Here is a 22,606-nt window from a genome sequence, read left to right on the forward strand (position 1 = left end):
CTTAATACATTTCAATTATAATAATAGAGTGGAATTTGCATAGTGCTTTAAAGTTTGTAATGCACTTTATATATGTTATTTTATTTGGTACTTACAACAACCCTGTGAGTTAGGTGCTATTATTATCCCCATTTTGCAAGTCAGAAAACTGAGTCTCAGGGAGGTTAGGATAAAGGAGGGAAGTTAAATGATTTGTGAGGGTCACACATCTAGAGTTTGAGGCAGGATTCAGACTTCCTGACTCCAGTTCCCCTACTCTATCCACTGTATCACCTAGCTGCTCTTAGAAAAAAAGGGAGTGGGGAATTCTGTCACCTGTGCCCATACTGTGGCTCCTTTTAGAGGGTACCAGCATAAGAATGAAATAGTTGTTCCTTATCATATTTGAGTATCCTCTTTTAGTCCTGGTACCTCCTTAAAAATGCTGTTAAATAGTTATTTTATTTGTACAATTTCAGAAAGCTTACAGAATGTTCATATTGTATCTGGGAGTTTTCCATTCCTGGAATTTTCTCCCTCCTCACTTCTGACTCCTGCATTTATATAGTACCTACTGTATGTCAAGCTAGTGCCTGACTTTACAAGTATTTATAAGCACTTTACAAGTATTATCTTATTTGATAAAACAACCATGGCAGGTAGATGCTGTTATTATCCTCATTTTATTAATGTGTCATGTAAGAGTATTAGATACCTTTCAGCTTTAATTCCTATAAATCTGTAGTTTTGAAATACAGAGTAAGCATATGACCCAGAACATCAATATAGAAACAGGCACATTCTGTAGACTTTCTCCTTTTTTCAGAAATCATAATATTGAAACTGATGATTTAGATATTTCCATCTGACCACCCACCAGGCAGCTGGATCTTATTGTTTTGTTTCCTTTTTTATAATCTGTCTTTTTTCTGTTGTGTTTTTCAGGCGCTTCTCACAGATGAATGGAAGAAGAGCTTCCAGTTAAAAGAAAAGTGACCAATAGCAAGGACCTCATGACCACCATGGAGGGAACCTACTTCATCATGTGGCTGGTTACAAGTCTGGGATTGTTGGGAGTCACACAGCCAATGACAGCAGATGATACTCAGTGTCAGAGAGCTGAACACCCAGTTATCACCTATAAAGGTGAGGAAGTAAAAAAGTGTTGTTTTTTTCTTCTTTCTATGATATGAATATTACTTTTAAAGGGGATGTAAACTTAAAAATGAAAACCAGTTCTCTCTTCTTGGAAACTTAATTTCAAAACCTGCTAAGATTACAAGTGAAAATATAATTCTTATCCCCTTCACCTAAGAGTTATCCAGAGAGGGAACCTGCCATTTGTCAGAATAAATGGTTCCTATTCAATAATGAGGCATAGCATTTTGAGAGAAAACCCCAGCCCCTACCCTATTGAGCACTTGCTAGTTTTTCTGTGTTCTTTTCTTTTCTGTTATTGTATATGTCATGAGCCTTTCACTCCGGAATTTTAAAAAAGTGACAGTAAAGCTAAAAATAAATCTTGTTTTGATGTTTCTCTGCATGTAGCCTTATCACAAAGCCAAATCCTATGTACATGTGTCACAGCAACCTATGCCACTGGGGCAGATGCCTGTCTTTACTGACTTCAGTGATTTTCAGACAATTGCAGCATGTTGGCAGCCCCTTAAATCTGCCATGGTAATAGTTGAGCAAGGGCCTACTTTCACCTGTTTGGGAGCTCTTAAAGGACACAAGTAGTGAGGAGCATTGATAAGGGAGAAATAGAGCACTTAGCTAAACTGAATCTCTCTACAAACTTTTTTTTTCAGTCTGTATACTTTCTCCTTATTTTCATTGTTGTTGTTGAGTCATTTCAGTCATTTCTGACTCTTTTTGACACTATTTGGGGTTTTCTTCGAAAAGATACTGGAGTGGTCTCCCATTCCTTCTCCAGCTCATTTTACAAGATGAAGAAGCTGAAACAAAGAGGGTTAAGTGATTTGCTCGGTGCCTGAGGCTGAATATGGACTCATGAAGTTGAGTATTCCTGATTCCAAGTCTAGTACTAGCTAGCTCTATCTATGCCACCAGCTGCCCCACTTTCCCCTTATGCCTACCCCCTAATAATTGCAAATTCCAAGCGCAGTGATATTTTGCATAACTGATTACTTCTGAAATTTTTTGTTTCAGGTGACATTAGCATAAATGTAGGCACATGTCTTCAACATTTTATTCAAGTTATCTTGTTTCAGAAAAGATGCTGGTCTTTTTATTTATTTTTCAGGATAGGACTAGGATTCACAAATGCTGGTTCCTGTCTAGCAGAATTCATTGACCAACAAAATCTAAGAGTCTGCTTTATTTATAAGGCTACTCTCTAGATATGCCTTGATTCCTGGATATTTATTCTGTATTGTGCACTGGTTGCTAAAGTACCCTGACACATCATGGATTCATACTTTGGTCCTATCCTTGTCTACACTTGATGTCAGTTCCAATAAAAAAGGAAAAAAAAATAGTGACCCTTTGAAGCAACACATTTCACAGCAAGCTTACTGAGTCTCATAGTCACGTCCCAAATTAATTTTAAATGTTTAATGCCTACTTAGGGCAATGATGCCATATTTGGCCTTTGTTTGTTTATTGATTGAAGTTTACCCAGCATGCTAGCTATTTAAAGAGAGATCCAGTTATAGAAAGGAGATTATAGGGAGATAATTTTCAATGATTTGCTTTGGAAAAACAACAACTTTATTCTGTTCATTCTAAACTGACAATTATCATCCTTACTCAGCTAAGTCTTCCTACAAAAAACAACTTTGAGAACTTTTTAAAAGTATGACTCATTTTGTACTCCCCTCTCCATTGCTTTTTTGTATTTAAAGGACTTTGAATGCCTTAAGACTCCCTATCATCTTCTTGTACTGCTCAACATTTTTAGGAATAATGAAAGACTTGCATAGGTTCTTGTAAACCTCTCGGTATTGCTGTGGGCCAATGATTATACCTGAGGCAATTTTTTGGTGGCCTTCTACCTTTCCTGTACCATATTTAGTCTATTTTTTTTCACCCACTCCATTTTGCTCTTTTTATCTCTTCATTCAGGACTCCCCTCCCCTCCTTCTCCTTGCCTAGATTTCATACCTTCAGAGGCTACTACAAGTATGGTTTAGAGTAGACCATTTGTACCACTCAGGAGCTAAGCAGTCTCGTTTCTACTCCCAAAATGCAAAACAACAGAAAACCTTAGGATTGAGGGGGAGATTTGGTTCCACTCTCTCCACCAAAGTCTGTTGATGCAATCACTGAAGCTAATGGGTTGATAACAAAGATAACAAAGTGTTATGTTTAGGAAGAGAACAATTTACATACTATTATTCCATTATCTAGTGTGTTCTCTCTAATAGAATTGGAAAGGAAGCAGTTGCATCAGCTTTATGTGCTCTTTATCTGGCTATACAGTTACTTTAAATTCACTCACTCTTCTCACTCTTCCCACTGATGTTTTGTTTGTAGGAGAGTATGCTCCAGAGTTGAAGGGGTGGGAAGGATGCTATTTTGTAGCTACTGTTCCTTCTTCCTATGTCATAATCATGAAGACTTTTGCTTTGAGGTAATTGTGTCTACTGGCTGACTATTAAGGGCAAACTTGTGGTGAAGGGTAGGTGGGATAGTGAGCTATGATTTTCTGAGTGTATAGATCTGATAGTAGTCAAGCCTCCCAAACCTATCCCACCTCCTTCCCCTTAATCTGTGACTCCTGAGGTTGACATAGTGGAAGATTAAGATAAATGTATTTGAATAAAATTGAAAAGACATCATCAGTCATTTATTTATATTTTTGTCTAGCTCTACCACATTGTAATTTCCTATAGTAGACTTCAAAGTTTAGGACAATCTGTATTTAAATGCCCTGTCACCTATTAAGAATAATGTTTTAAAAATCCTGTCTGTCCAATCATTTTTCTCAAGTATTCTACCATTCCTATAATTTCTCTGTTTATCCTGGACTAAATGCTTAAATAGATTTTATAATAGCTTCTGTGATTAAATGATGGAGGCTCACGTTTTCGAGAGGGGGTGAAAACTTAGTTCTCCTAAAAGTATTTTTGAATAAAAAAATAAAGTTTACTTTTGCATTTTAGTGTTAGAATAATGGTTTTATGCAATTAAAATATATGTGTAGATAATTGTGTAGGGTAATTTTACACATGCATGTTTGGAGCACATTTCTTTAAGATGCTAAAGCTTGTTAAATATACTGAATATATCCCCAACTATTCCAGAAGTATATATGTCAGTTTTAAGTGGATTACTTTGGGGGAGAGGTATCAAAAACACATAGAAATATACTACAGTCTGAATCATTTGCCCTCTTACAATCTCATAACTTGATAGAATTATCTTACTAATTTTCATAGCAATACCACTATGAGGAAAATGATTGGATTCATCACAGTTATGAAGACTCTAAGACATGGCTGTTTTCAGGAAGCAAACAGAATTGGAAAGTCATGATTGGAATGTGTTCCTTCAGACGTGAGAAAAGAATCTCTGCTATTTTTGTTGATTAAGAATTTTCTTCACACTTTTTTTTAACTTAAAAAAAATTAGAAAACCATGTTTTGTCCAGATAATTTTTCAAAACTTCATAGTAGTTAAATAAAGATTTATGACTTAATATACCTGTTAGAGGATAACAAAACTAAGAACATCTATTCATTGTTCATTTGATGGATTTGTTCTCAATTCCTTGTTTTGAAAAAAAAATACAACCATTTTATGTCCTTATTGATTTTTAAAAGATGAAAAGACAGAGAATCCTGGTATGCCGATATACAAGTTAAAAAAAAAAAAGATTGATGACTCTCTGAGCCAAGTGAGAGTGATTTATTGCCTTTTTTTAAAATTATCGACACTTTTGTTTTGTTATTACTCTCCAATTTTGATGTTACTACAATGACATAATTTACCAGACTGGACAGGAATGCTTTTTGTAATATTTAAATACATATTTTTAGGGATGGGATATACATAGTATTTTCAAAGTTAAAATGAGATATTTTACAAACCAAGTACTCAGAACTCTTTACACATGGTATTAAAATGTCTTTCTTACATTTTTTTCCCTTAAAATTATTGTAGGAAATAATGATTTAATTTGGCTGCCAATATTCCATTATGTTCTCTTTTATTTGTTTTAAAACATTTTATAATCCAAATAAGCATTATTTAGTTAATCCTAAAGAATTCTGTCTTCAAAGAGAGAAATACCTTTATCTTACATATGAAGAAAACAACAGCAACAATAACAACAGGTTTTGTCTTATTTTAGGCAAAGCCAAAACTAACAAATTCATTAAGAACTGAAATTCATTAGGTTATATTTTTCCCCTCTATATTTCCTTTGTTTTTGATTTTAGTTCTGACTGAAACGGCAGCTCGTGATAATATTACATTTTGTATTCACATAGGAGACCGATTTTAGCAGACCATATTGTTTACTTAACTTAAGCTGCTCTTCTTCCTCCCTGAAAAACAATTCAGATTTCTTAATTTTACCTAGATTTCATACTCATTGGATCAACATCTCTCAAATAATTGAAATATATGTTCTTTGAAAATCACTTTTTTTTTTTCTGTTCTGCGAAAGGACAGAAGAAAGAACATATACCTGAATTTTGGGAGGAAGAATTCTATGTGTTTTTTTTTTCTTTTAAATTTTCCTTAGTTGAAGTCCTCTAAAACTTAATCATATATGGTGGTAGAAGTATTTTTTTTAATTAGAAGCATAGCTAAATTTGTCATTTCATTCATAGTAATATTGTGTAGTACTACAGTAAAAACAACATGTTTTCTTCCAGATCTAGATATTATAAAGCAGTACCTTAAAATGGGAAACATGCTTAAATAGACTCTGTAAACCTCCATTAAATATATTTAATAAAGTGTGAACTTGCTGCAATGAATAGATAATAAGATGCAAAGATAGATAGATAGATAGGTAGGGAGAGAAAGAGAGAACTCCTGAGTTGTCATAGTGATACATAGATTAAAAGCTTTATTCTTATATAAGCTAGGTATCCTCCCCATATTACCTCCCCCCACCTATATCTAACCAGTATAAAATATGCATTTCAGTTAATGCTGCAATTTATACATCACTGCTATCATTATTTGTCACCCTTGGGATTAGTGTTATAGTAGAGTTTCTTAATCTGAGGTCCATTAACTTAAACAACAACAACAACAACAACAATAATAGTGATAACAATATTTCAGTTTTGAAAAAAATGATCTCCTGCCAATAACCTCATTTCCTCTTCTCTTTTCTTTACAACTTCTTTTAATCTGGCTTTTCTCTCTGTTGCTCTACTGAAACTACTGTATTAATAGTTACCCATTTCCTTTGAGATTAGACTTTTCTTTAAAAAAAAAATGTTTAAACACACTGCCTGTAGAATGTTATATAAATTAACTCTGGACTAAAGAGCTTCATTTATCTTTTGCTAGTCCTTGACCTGTCACCTTGACTCTACATGAGATTGGTTAATGTGACACCCTACCTTTAGGATGAACCTTTTTAGCTCCCTTGTGCTCAGAGATGTCGTATTCTCTTAACTCTCATAAGACTCTCTTTCTCCTCAAATGGAGAATTTTTTTTTCTGAATATTTAAAGTTCTCCACAATTCTAACTATGACTGTCTTTACTTTTCTATCAATTAGGTACCAAAGTCTTTCAATTCTATCTTTCTAACATCTCCTACATCCATCTTTTACTTTCTATTATCATTTCTTCTCCCCATGAAAAAACATTTCGTTACCCCTTACCTGAATTCTAACATCCTCAGAATGAGTCTTCCTACCTCCAATGTCCTTCTCCTTAGTCCATATGAATAGATCTGGTCACATCTCTACTCAAAATATTTTCAATGTTTATATAGACTCCTTTGCTTGACATTCAAAGCCCATGATATATTTTCTGTCTTGTAAGCATCCTCTCAACAGATCTTTCATGCAGTTTTCAGATGCATCTTCCAAGCTCTCACCAGTATTACAAAGTGAAGGAAGAAATAATTCTACTCTAACTACTTTGACTATCAAAATAGAGTTATTTGATATTTCTCTGTCACTACCATACTCCCTCCTCCCCAAGACATCCTCACAAAAGGAAGAAGTGGTGAATACATATAGATATTTATATGCACCACATATACATGTATTGATGTATCAGCTGGGTGGCACAGTGGAGAGAGAGTACTGTACCTGGAGTCAAGAAGAGCTGAGTTCAAATTCAGCTTTAGATACGTACTAGCTGTGTGATCCTGTGCAAATCACTTAATCTCTTTCTGCCTCATTTTCCTCATCTATAAAATGAGGATAATAAGGGCACCTCACTGTCTCAGTTCCCATAATGATAAATAAATAAATAAATGAGGTGATATTGTGTAAAGCAATTTGCAAATTTTAATATGCTCGATAAATGCTAGCTATTGTTATTATTATCCCTATCACTATTATTATTATTATTATTATGCATGTGCACATGCTAGGGGCCAGGCTGTACCAATTTTCCATAAGATTGCTGAATGGAGGATATATTGGACTGGGGAGAGACTTGAGGCAGGCAGACCCACAAGAAGGCTATTGGAATAGTCCAGGCATCATGTCATGAGACCCTGTACTAAAGTGATGGCAGTGTCAAAGGAGAGAAGGGAGTGCATACATGAGATAATGCAAAGATGAAACTGACAGACCTGGCAAGAGATTAGAAATGGGGGATGAGAAATAGTGAATCCTCCAGGATGATGCATAGGTTATAGGCTGGGAGGATGTTTTGCCCTCTAGAGGAAGATACTCATGGGAATAGGTATCTCAGAGATAGATGAACATGGTACCCAATAAAAATTTCTCAGAAAAGTAAAAGCCATACTACTATACAAAGAAAAAAAAGTGAAGTAAATAAGGAATATTCAGAGGCTATGATGTTCAATGATCTTGTCATCACAGTACAGAAGAAAGATGCATGGCAGAATCTCAAATTATATTCCTACATCAAACACAGTAAAAAATAACAGGAATGTCTTTAATTTAAGAACTCATTTCACTTTTTCACCTTTACTTCAGGATATTATTTTTTGTGTTGATTGCTTAGAAACAGGTTAGATCCATATCCTTCTTCATTCTTAACACCTGCTTCTTGCTACTCAAAAAAAAAAAGATAAAAACAATATGTGAGGTAATATCTATGTCAGGCCAAACTATGCAGTGGAATTTAGACATTATTTTCTTTGTGTTCAATAACCGCTTAGCTAGAATTAGTTTCCTGTGCTCTATTTTGCATGTGACTTTATGTACATTTCATTTGTATTTGTTCATAAATACAGGGACAGTTCATAATAGAGCATTCTGTGTGTAAGGAATGCCCAGTGAATGTTGACTGAATAATTGTTCAGAGGATTTCACATGGTTCTTACCATTAGTTGAAACCTCATGACATCACATTTCAGCATCTAAGATGAATGTAGTTGAAAGGACACTGACTCTCCACTTAGGTGACTTGTGTTTGAATTCTGCCTCTTCTACTTACTACCTGTGATGGCTTGGACAAATCACTTTAGTTCTATGAGTCTCAATTTCTTTGCTGGTAAAATGATGGATTTGGACTAGGTATGCAGTAGTAAGGGCATCTTTATGTGGGCTGAACTGGTCCTCTTAAGGGGAAAAGGAATCATTCTTATAATTATCAATGGTTTGGGTCCCTTACTGCCCAATGCATAAAGAGCCCCAGCCTAGGGGAATTCCCACTGTCTTGAGGGGGTACTAATCCCTGTGGCCATTGCCTTGGTTATTACAAGAGGCAAAGGGGGGAGTTGTTAGAATCTGGTCCTTATTTTTGTGCATTATATACCTATTGCATTTTAATCCTGCTCCTTAATAGAACTGGCTACTGCTAGAGCCTGCCCAGAATCAGATGGCCTCAGAGGATCTCCCCTAGGTCCAACATTCTGTGTTCTCATGATCTGCTATTCCTACGTGAAGCATGGACCCTTTCTATGAGATCTGTGATAAGAGGTACTCCAGGTTTTATTTGAGTACCTCCCGTGACTGAGGAACTCACTTAACTATCCAAGTAGTGCATTACATTTTAAATCAGCTCCATTTTTTAAAGAAGTATTTCCTTGTCCTAAGCAGAAATACAGACTGAACTGTAGTTTAAATACATTATTGTGACATATTTAAAAAAATTAAAATCCAGAAAAAAATTTTGTTACTGACAAAACATTTACTCTTTAACTTTAACAAACCATGCATAAACAAAATTGAAATGCATATAAGACAATATCCTATCTTTTTTTCCTTCCTTTCTGTCTCCAATAGAAGCAAGGCTAATACTCTAGAATTCTAAAAGTAATTCATCCAGTGTACTTACTCTTTTTTCAGGATATAGTCTTTAGCTTTTAGATGTGTAGGGTTCAAGTTCTGACTCTTCCACTTACTAGCTCTCTGAGCCTTTGTAAGTCACTTAACTCCTCTGCCTCAGTTTCCTCATTTATAAAGTGGGGATAATATGTTATTGTGAGACTCAAATCAAACAGTATATAAAGTACTTGTAAGCTACAAAGTACTATAGAAATGTCAGATATTACTATTATTCTCATTTTTGATGGAGTTCAGGTGGAAATGGTCTTGGGACAAATTGGCATTATCCTATTATTCTTCTAGGATTAATGTTCTATGAATTTTTGCACAAGTGGACAAAATAACTACTTTTTATAGTTGAATAAATGTATTCAGATATAAATTCATCTTCAGTAGGTACTTGGAAAACATCATCTTTACAACTTCTGTTGTGCAACAGAACAACAGGAATGACAATACTTACCCTGATTTCCTTATATTGTGGGGCCCAGGCCTCCAGAACAATCCATACCATGCTGCCTCTGCTCAGGCTATAACTTCTATATCTTCTCCATAGGTAACATGATTCTGTGTAACTTTGGGCCCCTCAGTTTTGATAGGTCCTATTTTATTTTATCTCACCAAGGCCTAACTTGAACCTAATCCATTTGTAGAACTATTCAGTGCACTTCTTTGTTCTCCCCCCACCCCTACTCCAACTCCCTTCTCCTCAGCTTCTCTTTATCCTTGGTCTTCTTCCATTAGAATGTAAAATCCTGGAGGCCAGAGAAAGTCTTGTTTGCTTGCATTTATATGCCCAGCACTTAACACAATGCCTGGTACATACTAAGTTTTTAATAAATGCTTTATCTAGTTATTTGTTCCTTTCCTACTTGATTTTTATTTCCTCTGCTAGGTCTTAGTATTTTGAAGACTTTTTGTTCCATATAGCTTGGAGCTTCTCCTAGTATTCCTGCTTTTCTTTCTTCTCCTCTCTTTTTCCTCCTCTCTCTCCTAATGCCTCCTTTCCCAGTAGAGGGAGACTCTGGATCCTCAAGTCATATGCTAGCAGAACACAAATTCTAGTTGGTCCTTCCAAATTTGAAAGGCTTTAAGTATGGGCTTCAAGTAGTCTATATGTCCCTCAGTTGAGGACTAACCTGGCTAACTGTGGAGATACTCAATTAATTAAAAGTTTATTAAGTTTATAAACCTATTGCCCAAATTAGCTTGTAGGGTGATACATTTCTTTTCAGGAGCAAAGAGGTGGCACAGTGGATAGAGCACTGGACTTAGTATCTGGCAGAGTTGAATTTGATTTCTGCCTCAAATATTTAACAAACTGAGCCACCCTGGTCAAATGTTTCTGTGCCTCAGTTTCCTCATCTGTAAAAATGTGGATAATGACATCTCTTTCACAGGATTGTTGTGAGGATCAGAGGAGTGAGCATATGTAAATCACTTTGTAAACCTTAAAATACTATATAAATGATGACGATGATGATGATGATGATGATCATGATCATGATGACCACCTTTGTAGCTCCTGAAGATTGCCTACTGAGGCAGGGCCTATGAAGTCACAGATTCTGGAAGTATTCAAATCATATTACTATGATTTCATAGCAAAGTCAAAAGAGATCTTTGTATAGCTGTGACTGGTGTTGTGATAGACAAAGAGGTTCTGTCATTCTTTGTGAATGGCAAGTTATGTTCCTGAAATGAACATATTTGACTTTCTGAAATGCAAGACTGACATATAAAATGAAAAGCACACCCACCTTCTCATGAAGCATGCACTGCAAACTCTACCTTCCCATCCTTCTCCTCTCGTTTCAGTTATTTTCTGATGAACCTCCATTGGGTTTTAATAAGTTGTTTCCCATTTCTAAGGTTTTAAAGTGGTATGTCAAAAGCCACATATGTCTTTCTATGAAGCTTCCAAGTCTTCTTTGGGCTTTATAGTATGAGTAGCATCACAACTTCTCACTTACAAATAGAATTATGTATAAATAACTAGATGAGACACATGGTACCTGAAAGGAGGGTGGAAATGCCCTTTTATTTTGGTCCAGGTGACACATTCTAGGCTGACTATGGAAGGAGAACTGAAAGCATTATTGACATCATTTCTGCTGATAAAAATTCTTTAGCTTCTTCAGGTGGCTATGGGAAAGTACATAGCTTATTGCTTAATTTAAGTCATCTTTTGAAAGCCTTTAAAGGCAGTGTTTGAAATTTAGAATCACAGTGGGGAAGATAGAATTTAAACATATGGAAACAATATATTTATGTAGCTTGTGCTAAAGATGTTTATAGTGTGAAAATGTGACTTGCACAAGACTGAAAGACTAAGTATTGGTATTCAATCCTTGGCAATAACTTATCAGATTTTGCAGTGTTTGTTTGGTGTTTTTTTTTTTTTTTTGCCTGCCCTATTTCAGATTTATTTGTTTCACCATAGTGCACTGAGAACCTTGAGGACCATCCTCCTCCCAGCTCCTTGTTTTAAACTGCCAAAAGACTCCATGCACTCAACTCCACCCAGCCTTGTCTCCTGGCTGCCTCTGCACCTCCAGGCTTTTCTGGCCACTGGAGATTTATTATTATTTTTTTCAATAATCCCCACTGCCTGTATTAAATATTGTTTTTGCTGCAGCTGACTTTCCAGGTCTGTATCTTTTGGCAAAAGAAACATGACTTCTGCTTAGAAAAAAGTCCAGTAGGGTAATTTTCAGTTCATGACAAGTTGTATAAATCCCAAAAGGTTCCATTTCCTTTACCTAGATATTTATGTGAAGGCCCAATTGATATCACCAGGAATTTCACACACTAAGTGAGGGAAGAATATCTCCCAAAGGATTTGTAATTCTGTTATCCAGCACTGGTTATTTGCATTGCTGCAATCCTAGCAATAACATTTGCTGGTGCCAGAGATACTCTTGAAACAATCCAACAGTTTGACCATAGAACTTTCTTGATTCCTAGCAATTTACTCTTGACCTATTCCTGTTCTACCATATAATTCCAGTCTCCCTTTTCTACTGCGGTAGGTGGAGGCAGCAGTCATAACTATTTTAAGAGCAGATCCAGCAAATTATAGCAACTGTTTCACTACTCTACTTGTTTTTATCATCTGTAGACCATTAACAGACCAGTGTGCATGGATCCTTAGAGAAACTGTCTTCTGATGGAGTGAAACTTAAGAGATTATTATCAGCACTCAGCAGTAATTTTTGGTAGGCAGTATTTGTGCAGAAACTAGATAGGCTTATGCCTCTAAATATTTTTTCTTTTATTTTGGTCATGCTCTGAAAACAGTTGCGCTTCTCATATCACCTTTATAAACAGAACATCATCATAAAGAACATAAACTAGTTATACCTCCTCTGAAAGAATTCTGGTCTGAAATTGATGCTGTGCAAAGTTGTTTTGTTTTACAGACCAATATCTATTTCATATGAAAGGAAAAAATATGATTTCAAAAATATCATAAAGATCCAAACTATCTACAAAAGAGTGATATCCATCTATCCATTCATTCATTCATTCAAGAAACATATATTGGATACTTTCTATGTCCAAGGCACTCAGCTAGGTTCTGAAATATTAAGCCCATTCACTGACACTTTTCAGTTTCCTAGACAAGAAGAAAAGCAAGTAATCATACATGAACTTTAGATTTTATTGAGGTGGCATGAAAAGTTTCAGCCTTAACCTCTGGTTTCTCTCACCACTGCACAATCCTCAGATTTAATGTTTATCCAAAGAGAAGTATGCACTCACCCAAGAGAATATGACTTTTGTGGGTTGTACCAAAATAAGCACTTGGAGAGCAAGATTAACTTCATATATTTTTAGGTTTGTTTTTATTTTTCTCTTGCTACTAGTAAGGCTTAGCAAGGTTCCCTGGCTTAGGACAAGTGCTTCAACATTCTATTTAGAAAATACAAGTATGAAATAAAGTGCAAGGAGTTATAAATGCATTTTTCATTTCTTGATTTAAAAATATCAGTTTTATTTTGATGACAAGGGCTAGAGCATAACTCAGAATAAACCAGTCTCTAATGTTCATTCTGAGGGGTACCCATAGGTACTAAGGAATTAGTATATAAAAATGTAAAGAAATCCATAGGAAACACTTTGTTGTAATTGTTGTTGTTGTTTCTGGCCTGGACCAGTGACCTGTGATTTCATCTCCTCTTGGTGAGGAATTCCCTCTCCCAAGGCACATCAGAGTCTGTTCTGCATTTTCTGGTTTTACAAATTTGCCTAGGGCACAGAGATGTTAAATGACTTACCCAGGATCATACAGCTCTAATATACAAAAGCAATAGAAATTCAATTCAGGTCTTTCTAACTGGAGAGAGACTAGTTCTATATCTACCATGTCAGGCTGTCTTTCATATATTTAAAAGTATAAAAAAAGTATTTGTGGGAACTGAGGGAAAGGGGAAATTCAATGAGTCAGAGACCTATTAAGCATTCCAGTAGCATTTTCAGAAGTGTCTTAGATGCTTTGTTTAACATTTTGAGTTATTTCTGTCCTCCAGCAATTGCTCACATTTTATAGTACTCAGATTTACAAAATGTTCCCTTTACAACAATCCTGTTGGTAGGAGGGGGCAGGTAGGTGGCACAATGGATGGAACACAAGCCTGGTGTCAAGAATCCTACTCTTCCTGAGTTCAAATCTGGCCTCAGACACTTACTAACTGATCAAAGTTGCTTAGACCTGTTTGCCTCAGTTCTTCATCTGTAAAATGAGCTGGAGAAGGAAATGACAAACTGCTCCAGTGTCTTTGCCAAGGAAACCCCAAATGGGTTCACAAAGAGTTGGACATGACTGAAATGCCTGAACAACTATAAAATAAACCTAGTGGACAAAATAGCAATCAACAGAAAACTGGAATTATTGACACATGTTTAAGTTTCAGATATTTTAGCCTCTAGTTGTGAGGTCTTAACTTGATTTACATACACACACACACACACACACACACACACACACACACACACACACGGCAATATTAAAAAAAAAAGTACTATAGGACCTTAGCATGCCTTTGAAAGATACTGAAACCTTTTCCCAGTGCAATTATAAAGTAAAATGTAAGTATGAGGTTTCTTCATAACGTCTTCAATTTTGGTATACTTACTTTATGTAATGATGTTTATTCAACTTTATTTCCTTGGCCTTTTTCTCTTTGTCTTGAATAGTCCTTTCCCACATCTTAACTTTTCTTTGTATTTGGGAAAGTATTCTCTCATCTCTTTAGGAAGCTATGCCAATTTTTTTTTCTTAACTGTATTTAATTTAGGATTACAATGAAGATTAAATCCCCATTCCCTTCATAGAGTTCTCACTGAAGGAGCTAGCAAGTATTCTGGATAATACCTTTGTTCATGGTTTTCTATATCTTACCAGAAGCTGTGTGCACCTTTAGATTCTGTTATTCCCCATAATTATGATAACTTTTGGATTACTACCAGACAAGTCTAAACGAGAAGTAATGACCTTTTTCTGAGGTGAATGACTATTCATCTGGCAATTCATCGTTTGAACCACCAATGAATTGTTAGGCTGTTTCTTAGAAGAACAATTTCAATGTTGACAGGTGTCAACATCACTTCAGCTGAACAGTGACATTTTCAATTTTAAAGTTTACCCTGGCATTAAAAAAAAAAGCAAAATGAAAAAACAACATCCCATCTTAGTTCTGTAAAGTGAACATACTAGAAATCATAAAATTTGAGTTTCTGACCTTGGAGAAATAATCTTTTGAAGTTAAATAACTGAATTTCAGACCTTTGCACGTATACATGCTATGCCTTTTTGTCACTATCTTCAGATTAAAAAAATATTTCTTCTGAAATATGGGTTGGCCTTGTTGCCCTTAGAGATCAGGTTTTTGTTTGTTTGTTTGTTTTTGTTTTTGCTGATTGTTTTTTTTTTTTTTTTTAAAGAAAGGGAATGATTGGTTAGTAACATGTTAACCTTGATACTCTTTTGAATGAATAAGATCTGGGGTATTAGATTGGTGCTGAATTTTTCAATTGTTCTGTTATTCCAGGCTTTGGGGCAGGAGAGCAGGGTGCTGATGAGGTGGGGGGAGAGAGAGAAGAGAGGAGAGAGAAAGGAGGGGAGGGGGGGGGAGAGAGAGAGAGAGAGAGAGAGAGAGAGAGAGAGAGAGAGAGAGAGAGAGAGAGAATAAAGATAGTTTCTAGTAAATGTGTTAGAGTTCTCTGTTTCTTAGAAGTCCTGGCTGATAAGTATTTGCTGCCTCCATACTGATTACCTGATCTGGCCAAAAATCTAGGCTATTTGGCAATATCCATAACTTTCTACGGTCACCCCTTGAAAATTATAGGATGATTTAAGATCTGATTTGGTGATTAATGCATTCTTTCAATAAAGTCTTTTCCCTTACATTTAGGTCTTAAATTCAGTTGATTCAACAAACATTTATTAAATGGTGATGGGGTGCAGAATACTGTTCAGATCTAAAGAAGGTAAAAAAAATAGATATCGCACAGTCTTTGCCTAAATGAAACTTATGGTTTAAAAGACAGACTTAACACAAAGTCTTATCTGTGTACATCATTCACCCCTTAAACAGGGACTATTCATTTTGAGCTTGTCACAAATGATTTCAGCTGCATTATGACTTCTGAATATGGCAGACAATCCCTAAATCCTGTGGAAATGAGTTCATGGAGAGAAGTCTCTCTTTTTCCTGGAGGATTTCCTTTTTGTCCCATCAGGTTAGACTTAAAGAAGAGTTTTGGCTTGGGTGTCAGCTTCTACAGTGACCTTTATCTAAGGAGTAGGATGGGGGAGAATATAAGCCAACTACCTCTGGTTGTTTATGATGTCTCATCAATTAAGCAGGATCTTGAAATTGTTTTGTTTAGAGTTCTTCTTCCACAGGCAGAATACTTTTCATCGTGCTGGCTTCCTTGATAACAACAGGCTTTGGCAAGACACTTCTCTTCTCCTTTTTGTTCTTAGAATTTGTCAAGACACCATCAAGTTCTTCTGTGCCAAATCACCTTTCGTCTAGTAGTAGTTTTTATATTTTAGGAAGAATATGAGTAAAAATATAAACAAAATAAAAAGATTAGCCTTCATCTCTGCATGGTGTGGTTGACAGAAACACTGCTGATTATGTATTTCCTAGTGGTACAATACAGTACCAATATTACTAGCCAAGTGTAACTACCTTGACTTTTCTTTTCCCTGCATTTGAAAATAGAATACGAGGTTTTTTTTTTTAACTAACTTATGTCTTTCTGAACAAAGACTGCAGTACATTTCATGGACACAGTATACGACTTTTAAGAGATCTAAAGCCATTTTAAAGCATTAAGTTTTAACAGGTCTAGTATTTCAGAAGGAGAATTATAATTATGAAAAGTCAGTTATAAGGAGGGTTAATGATAAAATGAAATGAGGTTTTTAATGGCTTGCTCACAGTGATAATTGATGAGATGGAGGTTTGACCAGAATATGTGACCTTTAGGTAGAAAACAGACTAGAGAAGAAAATCAGTAGTATTAGAAAGGAGATTTTTTTCCTAACTCATTCTACATCTTGCTTTTTTTGCTTAGTATATGACTTATTTAATTTCTTCAGGACACTGTTTAGAACATATCAGGTACTTGCTTAGTAGTATCAGAAATGTTAAAAGCTAACTAGGAAGAGACAAAAAGCAAGTAAAAAAGTATCTCCAATAAAATAGTCCTACAAAGTATAAAGTAAGTCTTTTATGTGATGGGCTACTTGTAATCTTGGCCATCATAAGACTTTTCTGGTAATGTAAATCTATGCTCTATCTGAGGATCTGCTCTATCCAGTGTATTTCTTTGAAAAAAAAAAAGTTAAAAACAAAGACGGGTGTGTGGCGGGGGGGGGGGGGGGGGGGGGGTGATCAGAGAATTGAAAACATCCTGGTTTTAATGTTTAATACCATCCTACTACCATTACCTTCCTGCACTCCAAATGTATTCCTGAGGCTATAAAAGCTGTTTTTGTTTGACTAAACAGAAGTGTCTTTGAACTGAGTGGGAGTTCTTTTCTCTTACACTTTGTTGTAGATCTATGCAAAGTAATTTTTTGGCTAGTTTGGAACCCAAACAGTTTAAAAACCCACCCAACAACCCCATCTCCTTTATCCCTATCTTAAAAGTTTCCTAGTAAGTAGTCACATCTGTTACATTCTGCACCCTGAGGGTTCAGACTGACAAATGAATTCTCCTTTGTTGCTGCTACTCTCATAAATACAAGTGAATACAAACACACTGCTCAGATTTATACAAATATTCAGGACTAATAGGTCACACTGCAAAGCCACAAGTAAATTAGTACAAGCATCTAATTCAATAAATGGTTTTTGAGGGCAGAGGTTCTTGACCTAGTGTCCATGATTTTTTTTTTAACTTTCACAAATGTATTTCAATATAATTTATTTCCTGGGTAATACTATATATTTTATTATGTGCATTTTTTATGCATTTAAAAACACCATTTTGAGAAGGGGTTCATAGATTTTATCAGACTGCCAATGGGGTCCATCACAGGCACACACAGACACACACAGACACAGGCATAGACACACACAGATACACACAGTGTTAAGAACTCTGTGTTCAGAGCTGAAATCAATGATCTAAAAATACCATAGAAGCACATGGAGTACCAAGTACTTGGGAAGCACACCTGGGGACATTTCTGGAGAAAACAAGCTATAGGGAATGTGTTTACATTTTTAGGAGACAGGGAAAGGAAGATGTTAGAATGTGAAATGATGACATTGGATGCTCTTAGAGTCCCAGAAAGAGTGTATGTACAGCAATTTCTCTGAGCAGTTTTGGGAGAATCAAAGGAGACAATTCATTAAACTGTGGTTTTTGTAGATAAGTGAGATATTAAAATTAATTTATGAAAAGGATGAAAGTCAATAAATAAATAAAATTGTTGAGAAGTACTTGAAAATACATTTTTAAAGATCATATGACCATAGTGAGTTCATAAGCTCTCTAAAAACTCAAAGTACTTCCATATTCAGTACTTTACATGCATGTTCTTAGAGTGTCTGAATTAAAAATTAGGAAACAATAAGCATTTTAAAAATATCAGTGGATGTGCTTTTAGTTCCTAGGTGAACTGTTGTGTGACAAATAAAGAATAAAAAGAGAAGGGAACATAGAAAAGCATATTCTTTATTTCAATGTACCTTCTGACAACTAGCCAATTGTCACATATCATTAGAAAGGGGATTATTTTGAAAATACAATGTGGTTGAATACAGGAAGCACGAGGAAATGAAAAAAAAAATACTTGCAAGAAATGAGTTCTGAAGCCTCTGGTGTCTGAATTTAGTTGATCTTAAAACAGGAACTCTTATTAAACAAAGATGGTGATAAGACTAGTGGCTTTTGTGGCATCCTAAATAAAATACCTATTTTACATTTTTAGAAATGTCACAATATTTTCTTTTTCTTTCAAGAGAGTAGAAGTAATTTATTAGTCTCCATCTTCCTCCATGAACTTTGTATAACCCTTTATAGAAATTTCATCTTTGATCAGTGTTACCTCTATTATCTTTCTTGTTATCATTGAGAAATAGGACAAATGCAACCATTTTAGGAAAATATTGTAGAAATAATATTTATGAGCACATTGTGAACATCAGGGTAATAAACACTGTACAGTTTACAAAAAGATCATCCTAGGGGCAGCTAGGTGGTGCAGTGGATAGAGCACCGGCCCTGAAGTCAGGAGGACCTGAGTTCAGATCTGGCCTCAGACCAAATACTTGACACTTACTAGTGGGCAAGTCACTTAACCTCAATTGCCTAAATATATATATATAAAGAGTATACTACCTTTGCTCAAGGAGTTTACAGCTATTTTGACAAAGAAGACAGATGTGAGGAACAATTAGAAAATAATATGACAACATATATTAATGGATTACTTGAATATAATCATGTGTCCAGGGGAGAAATCTGAGTTGGCCAGAAGAATTAAGGAAAGCTGCACCGATACCTTAAAGCTTGAGAGGCACCATGAAAGATTTGGAAGGGATTGGGAGAGAATGAAAGGAGGTACAAAACACTGTATTAAAGATGAAGGGAGCATGATAGGATGTGTTTGAAATAAGTTAAGAATATATAGATAAGGAAGGATGGTATGTCCTTGAATGTCAGAGGGATGTGCATTTTATTTCATAAGCATCCCTTGTTAACAAGAATATTTAACATTGTATTGACTAATTCAATTTAAAATAAAATTTACATTTGTTAATTGTTGAATGTATAATTGTTGCCATATGTCTATTAGGTCCAATGTCCAGAAGGTGGACAATTTGAAGATACAAATGAACGAGCCCATTGATAAACCTGCAAATATGCAAACGTGCCAATTGCAGGAAACTTTAGGGCCATTTAAAGCTATTAACATCCTTGGCTTTATCTATAGGTAAGCAGGAAAAATAAAACTCAATCCAAGTGAACTTTCTTTCCTAGCCTTTAAAGCTCATCAAAGCCAATGTTTCAAATTTGAATGACTTCCAGGGACTTTCTAATGCACTTTTTTTTTTTTTTTTGTTTACTGTGGTTATCACAATTGAAGGTAATTTCACACTTGTTTAATAGTGTTTTGCCAAAGAGTGTTGACATTTCTGTTAATTTGGGGCAAAACCGCCTATGATCTTTCCAGTCTTTCCTGCTCTATATCTTATGGCCCTTTTGGGTATTCTCTGACGAAGGTTTTAATTGTGATTTCTCTAGTTCCTTTCCTGGTTCTTACCTCTGTGCTCCCTCTCAGGGGTTGAAAGTGTCTCTCCTCTGGTTCTCTCCTCTCCCCCTCCCAGCCCTAACTTCTAAGAAGAAAAGTCAGACACTATCCTCCTTTCAGTTTTTTTTTCTTTTCGAGAAGTGGACACTAAGCTAGTTTTTAAAGGAATAAATGAATAAAAATTTGTTATACTCCCTCTGAAAGATTGCATATCTATCTATCTATCTATCATCTATCTATCTATCTGTCTATCTATCTATCTATCTATCTATCTATCTATCTATCATCTATCTGTGTCTCTATCTATGTATTGGCAGTCTCATATATTTATGTATATTTGTGTATATTTATAGATAAATATCTATCTAGTCATATAAGTCTGGGGACACAGAAATCTCAAAAGTGTTTTAGAGATGAAGATGGATATAATTCAAAATAATGATGAACATTTTGGGGAAAAATAGTATATCCAGTATATCTTATTTATTATGCTGTTTTGAGGCATCCCATATTCAATTCACTGAGGCAGTTAGATAATACTGACTGGTAATTAGTATAGCTTTAAGAAGAGTAAGTCATGCTAGGTGTGTCATTTTTGTCATCAAAAAATTAAATTAATGTTGAATATAAGGATAGAATAGACCATATAATTTAGATATCAGCAAACTACCTGATTTTGTCCACTTGTTATTCTCCGCAGTGGACAAGGGTGAAGTATCCTGTAGTGTGCTAGTATCAGCTCCCTAGGGCTGATTGTTAAATTTTCAGTATGAACCTTGACATTGACAAAGGCTACATATCAGGGCTTGGTTTATTGTTTTATTCATTGTCTAGGTTTAATAAAAGGATGGAGAAAACATTAAAATTTCAGATTTAACTTAAAAGAGTGTTGTTTGTACTTGCCCCGCCCCCAAAGTGCCAGCTGTTAAACATTTACCAGCTCGCTGCTGGATAGACTGTAGGGTATACTATTGTCATCATGATCTAGCAACTGTATAAAATAATATATGGTGCTGACCAATAGTTCTGTATTTCCATAGAAGGCAGATTAGAAGCAATAACTTTCTTTCAAACAGATTTACTCAAGAACTGCAGTGATTTTTGACAGGGTGCTGTTTTTGGGTTGGAATGAATTCAGGCATCTAGCATCCAAGAAAATATATATTATTTTGCTCTCCAGAGATGTTCATGAATAGAAGGCAATATGTATTTCAAATGATTTTTTGTTATAATCTTCAATAGCAGCGTGAAAACTTCTAACATTAATGTTCTCTGCTTACTTAAAATGACAATGAGCCTTCGTATTTAGCATAATACTTGTATTTCAGAAGGAAAAATATATGAAACATTAATTAAAATAACATCTTAAAAGAAGAAAAACTGAGACTCCATAGTGGCTTTTTTTTTGTCAAAGAAACAATTGGTCCCTCAGAATAAGTAACATTCCCTTAAATTACTGAAATTGCCATATAGCTAGACTTATTATATTGTGTCCTGATTGTCTTGTTCAGTGTCAATGAAGAGGCTACAAAGAAAGTAAGAGTTCACTTTTTTGTCGTTCCTTAGCATTTCTACTATCATGAAAGTCTGTAATCCTTAATCTTTTGATTCATTCTTCCACTCCTGACAGCTTTGATCCTAGGATTGTTGCCTCCTTTGATCCACTCACTTCCTTGCTTAATCAAATTAAAGTAGTTTTGTATTTGACAAAGCTTAAAAGTAATCATATGATTATTTGTATCAACTAATGTATCAACTAGAAGTAAACTTTAGCATTTCAATACTTCAAGATTTTTTTTCCTTTTCCATTTCTAATTTCTTAATACCAGTTACTAACCAAGCTTGTCAGGGAAAATGTGTGTTGAGAGCATACAGTGGGGTTTTGTAATATATTAAAATAAAACAGTTTACTTGCTTATTCTTAAATGATTTAAATAGGTAAAATTTTGTTTCTACTTAAACTTGATATATTATTCACATTCTAATGTTAAACTGTAAACTTTTCCAAGGAATTGTACTTCATTAAACTAATCAATAATACCATTCATTTTCCTCCAAGTCTTACTAATACATCACTAAAGAGTATTCACTCTTTGAAACATCATCTGAACATGAACTGCCAAGTTAGGAATGTTCTCTACTTGTATTCATGGTTTATGAAGCTTAGAAGACTTAAGAGTTTATCTTCAGAGTATGAGGGAACTCCATAAACTACTCATTGATGTTTTAACTTGGGTTGAAAAGCTTGTTTAGAATTTAAACTCTTTAGAGAAAACAAACCAACTCTGTGAAGGTATGTTGATATTACTTATCACTGAACTTTGGACATAGAAGACATTCAGTATTTCTTTCCTTCCTTCCTTCCTTCCTTCCTTCCTTCCTTCCTTCCTTCCTTCCTTCCTTCCTTCCTTCCTTCCTTCCTTCCTTCCTTCCTTCCTTCCT

General features: G+C 35.1%; 1 protein-coding gene across 1 annotated transcript in view; it reads left to right on the forward strand.

Annotated features, from left to right (window-relative positions):
* The window catches only part of SEMA5A (semaphorin 5A), a 651,274-nt gene that overhangs the window by 189,913 nt on the left and 438,755 nt on the right, over positions 1-22,606 (forward strand). The window contains exon 3 of the mRNA XM_027868972.1: positions 925-1,125. Within this exon, the coding sequence (XP_027724773.1) occupies positions 942-1,125 (184 nt within the window). The 5' untranslated portion in view covers positions 925-941. The remainder of the gene's footprint in view (positions 1-924; positions 1,126-22,606) is intronic.

Source organism: Vombatus ursinus, unplaced genomic scaffold (assembly GCF_900497805.2).
Source record: "Vombatus ursinus unplaced genomic scaffold, bare-nosed wombat genome assembly UNPS02014791.1, whole genome shotgun sequence".
Lineage (NCBI taxonomy): Eukaryota > Metazoa > Chordata > Mammalia > Diprotodontia > Vombatidae > Vombatus > Vombatus ursinus.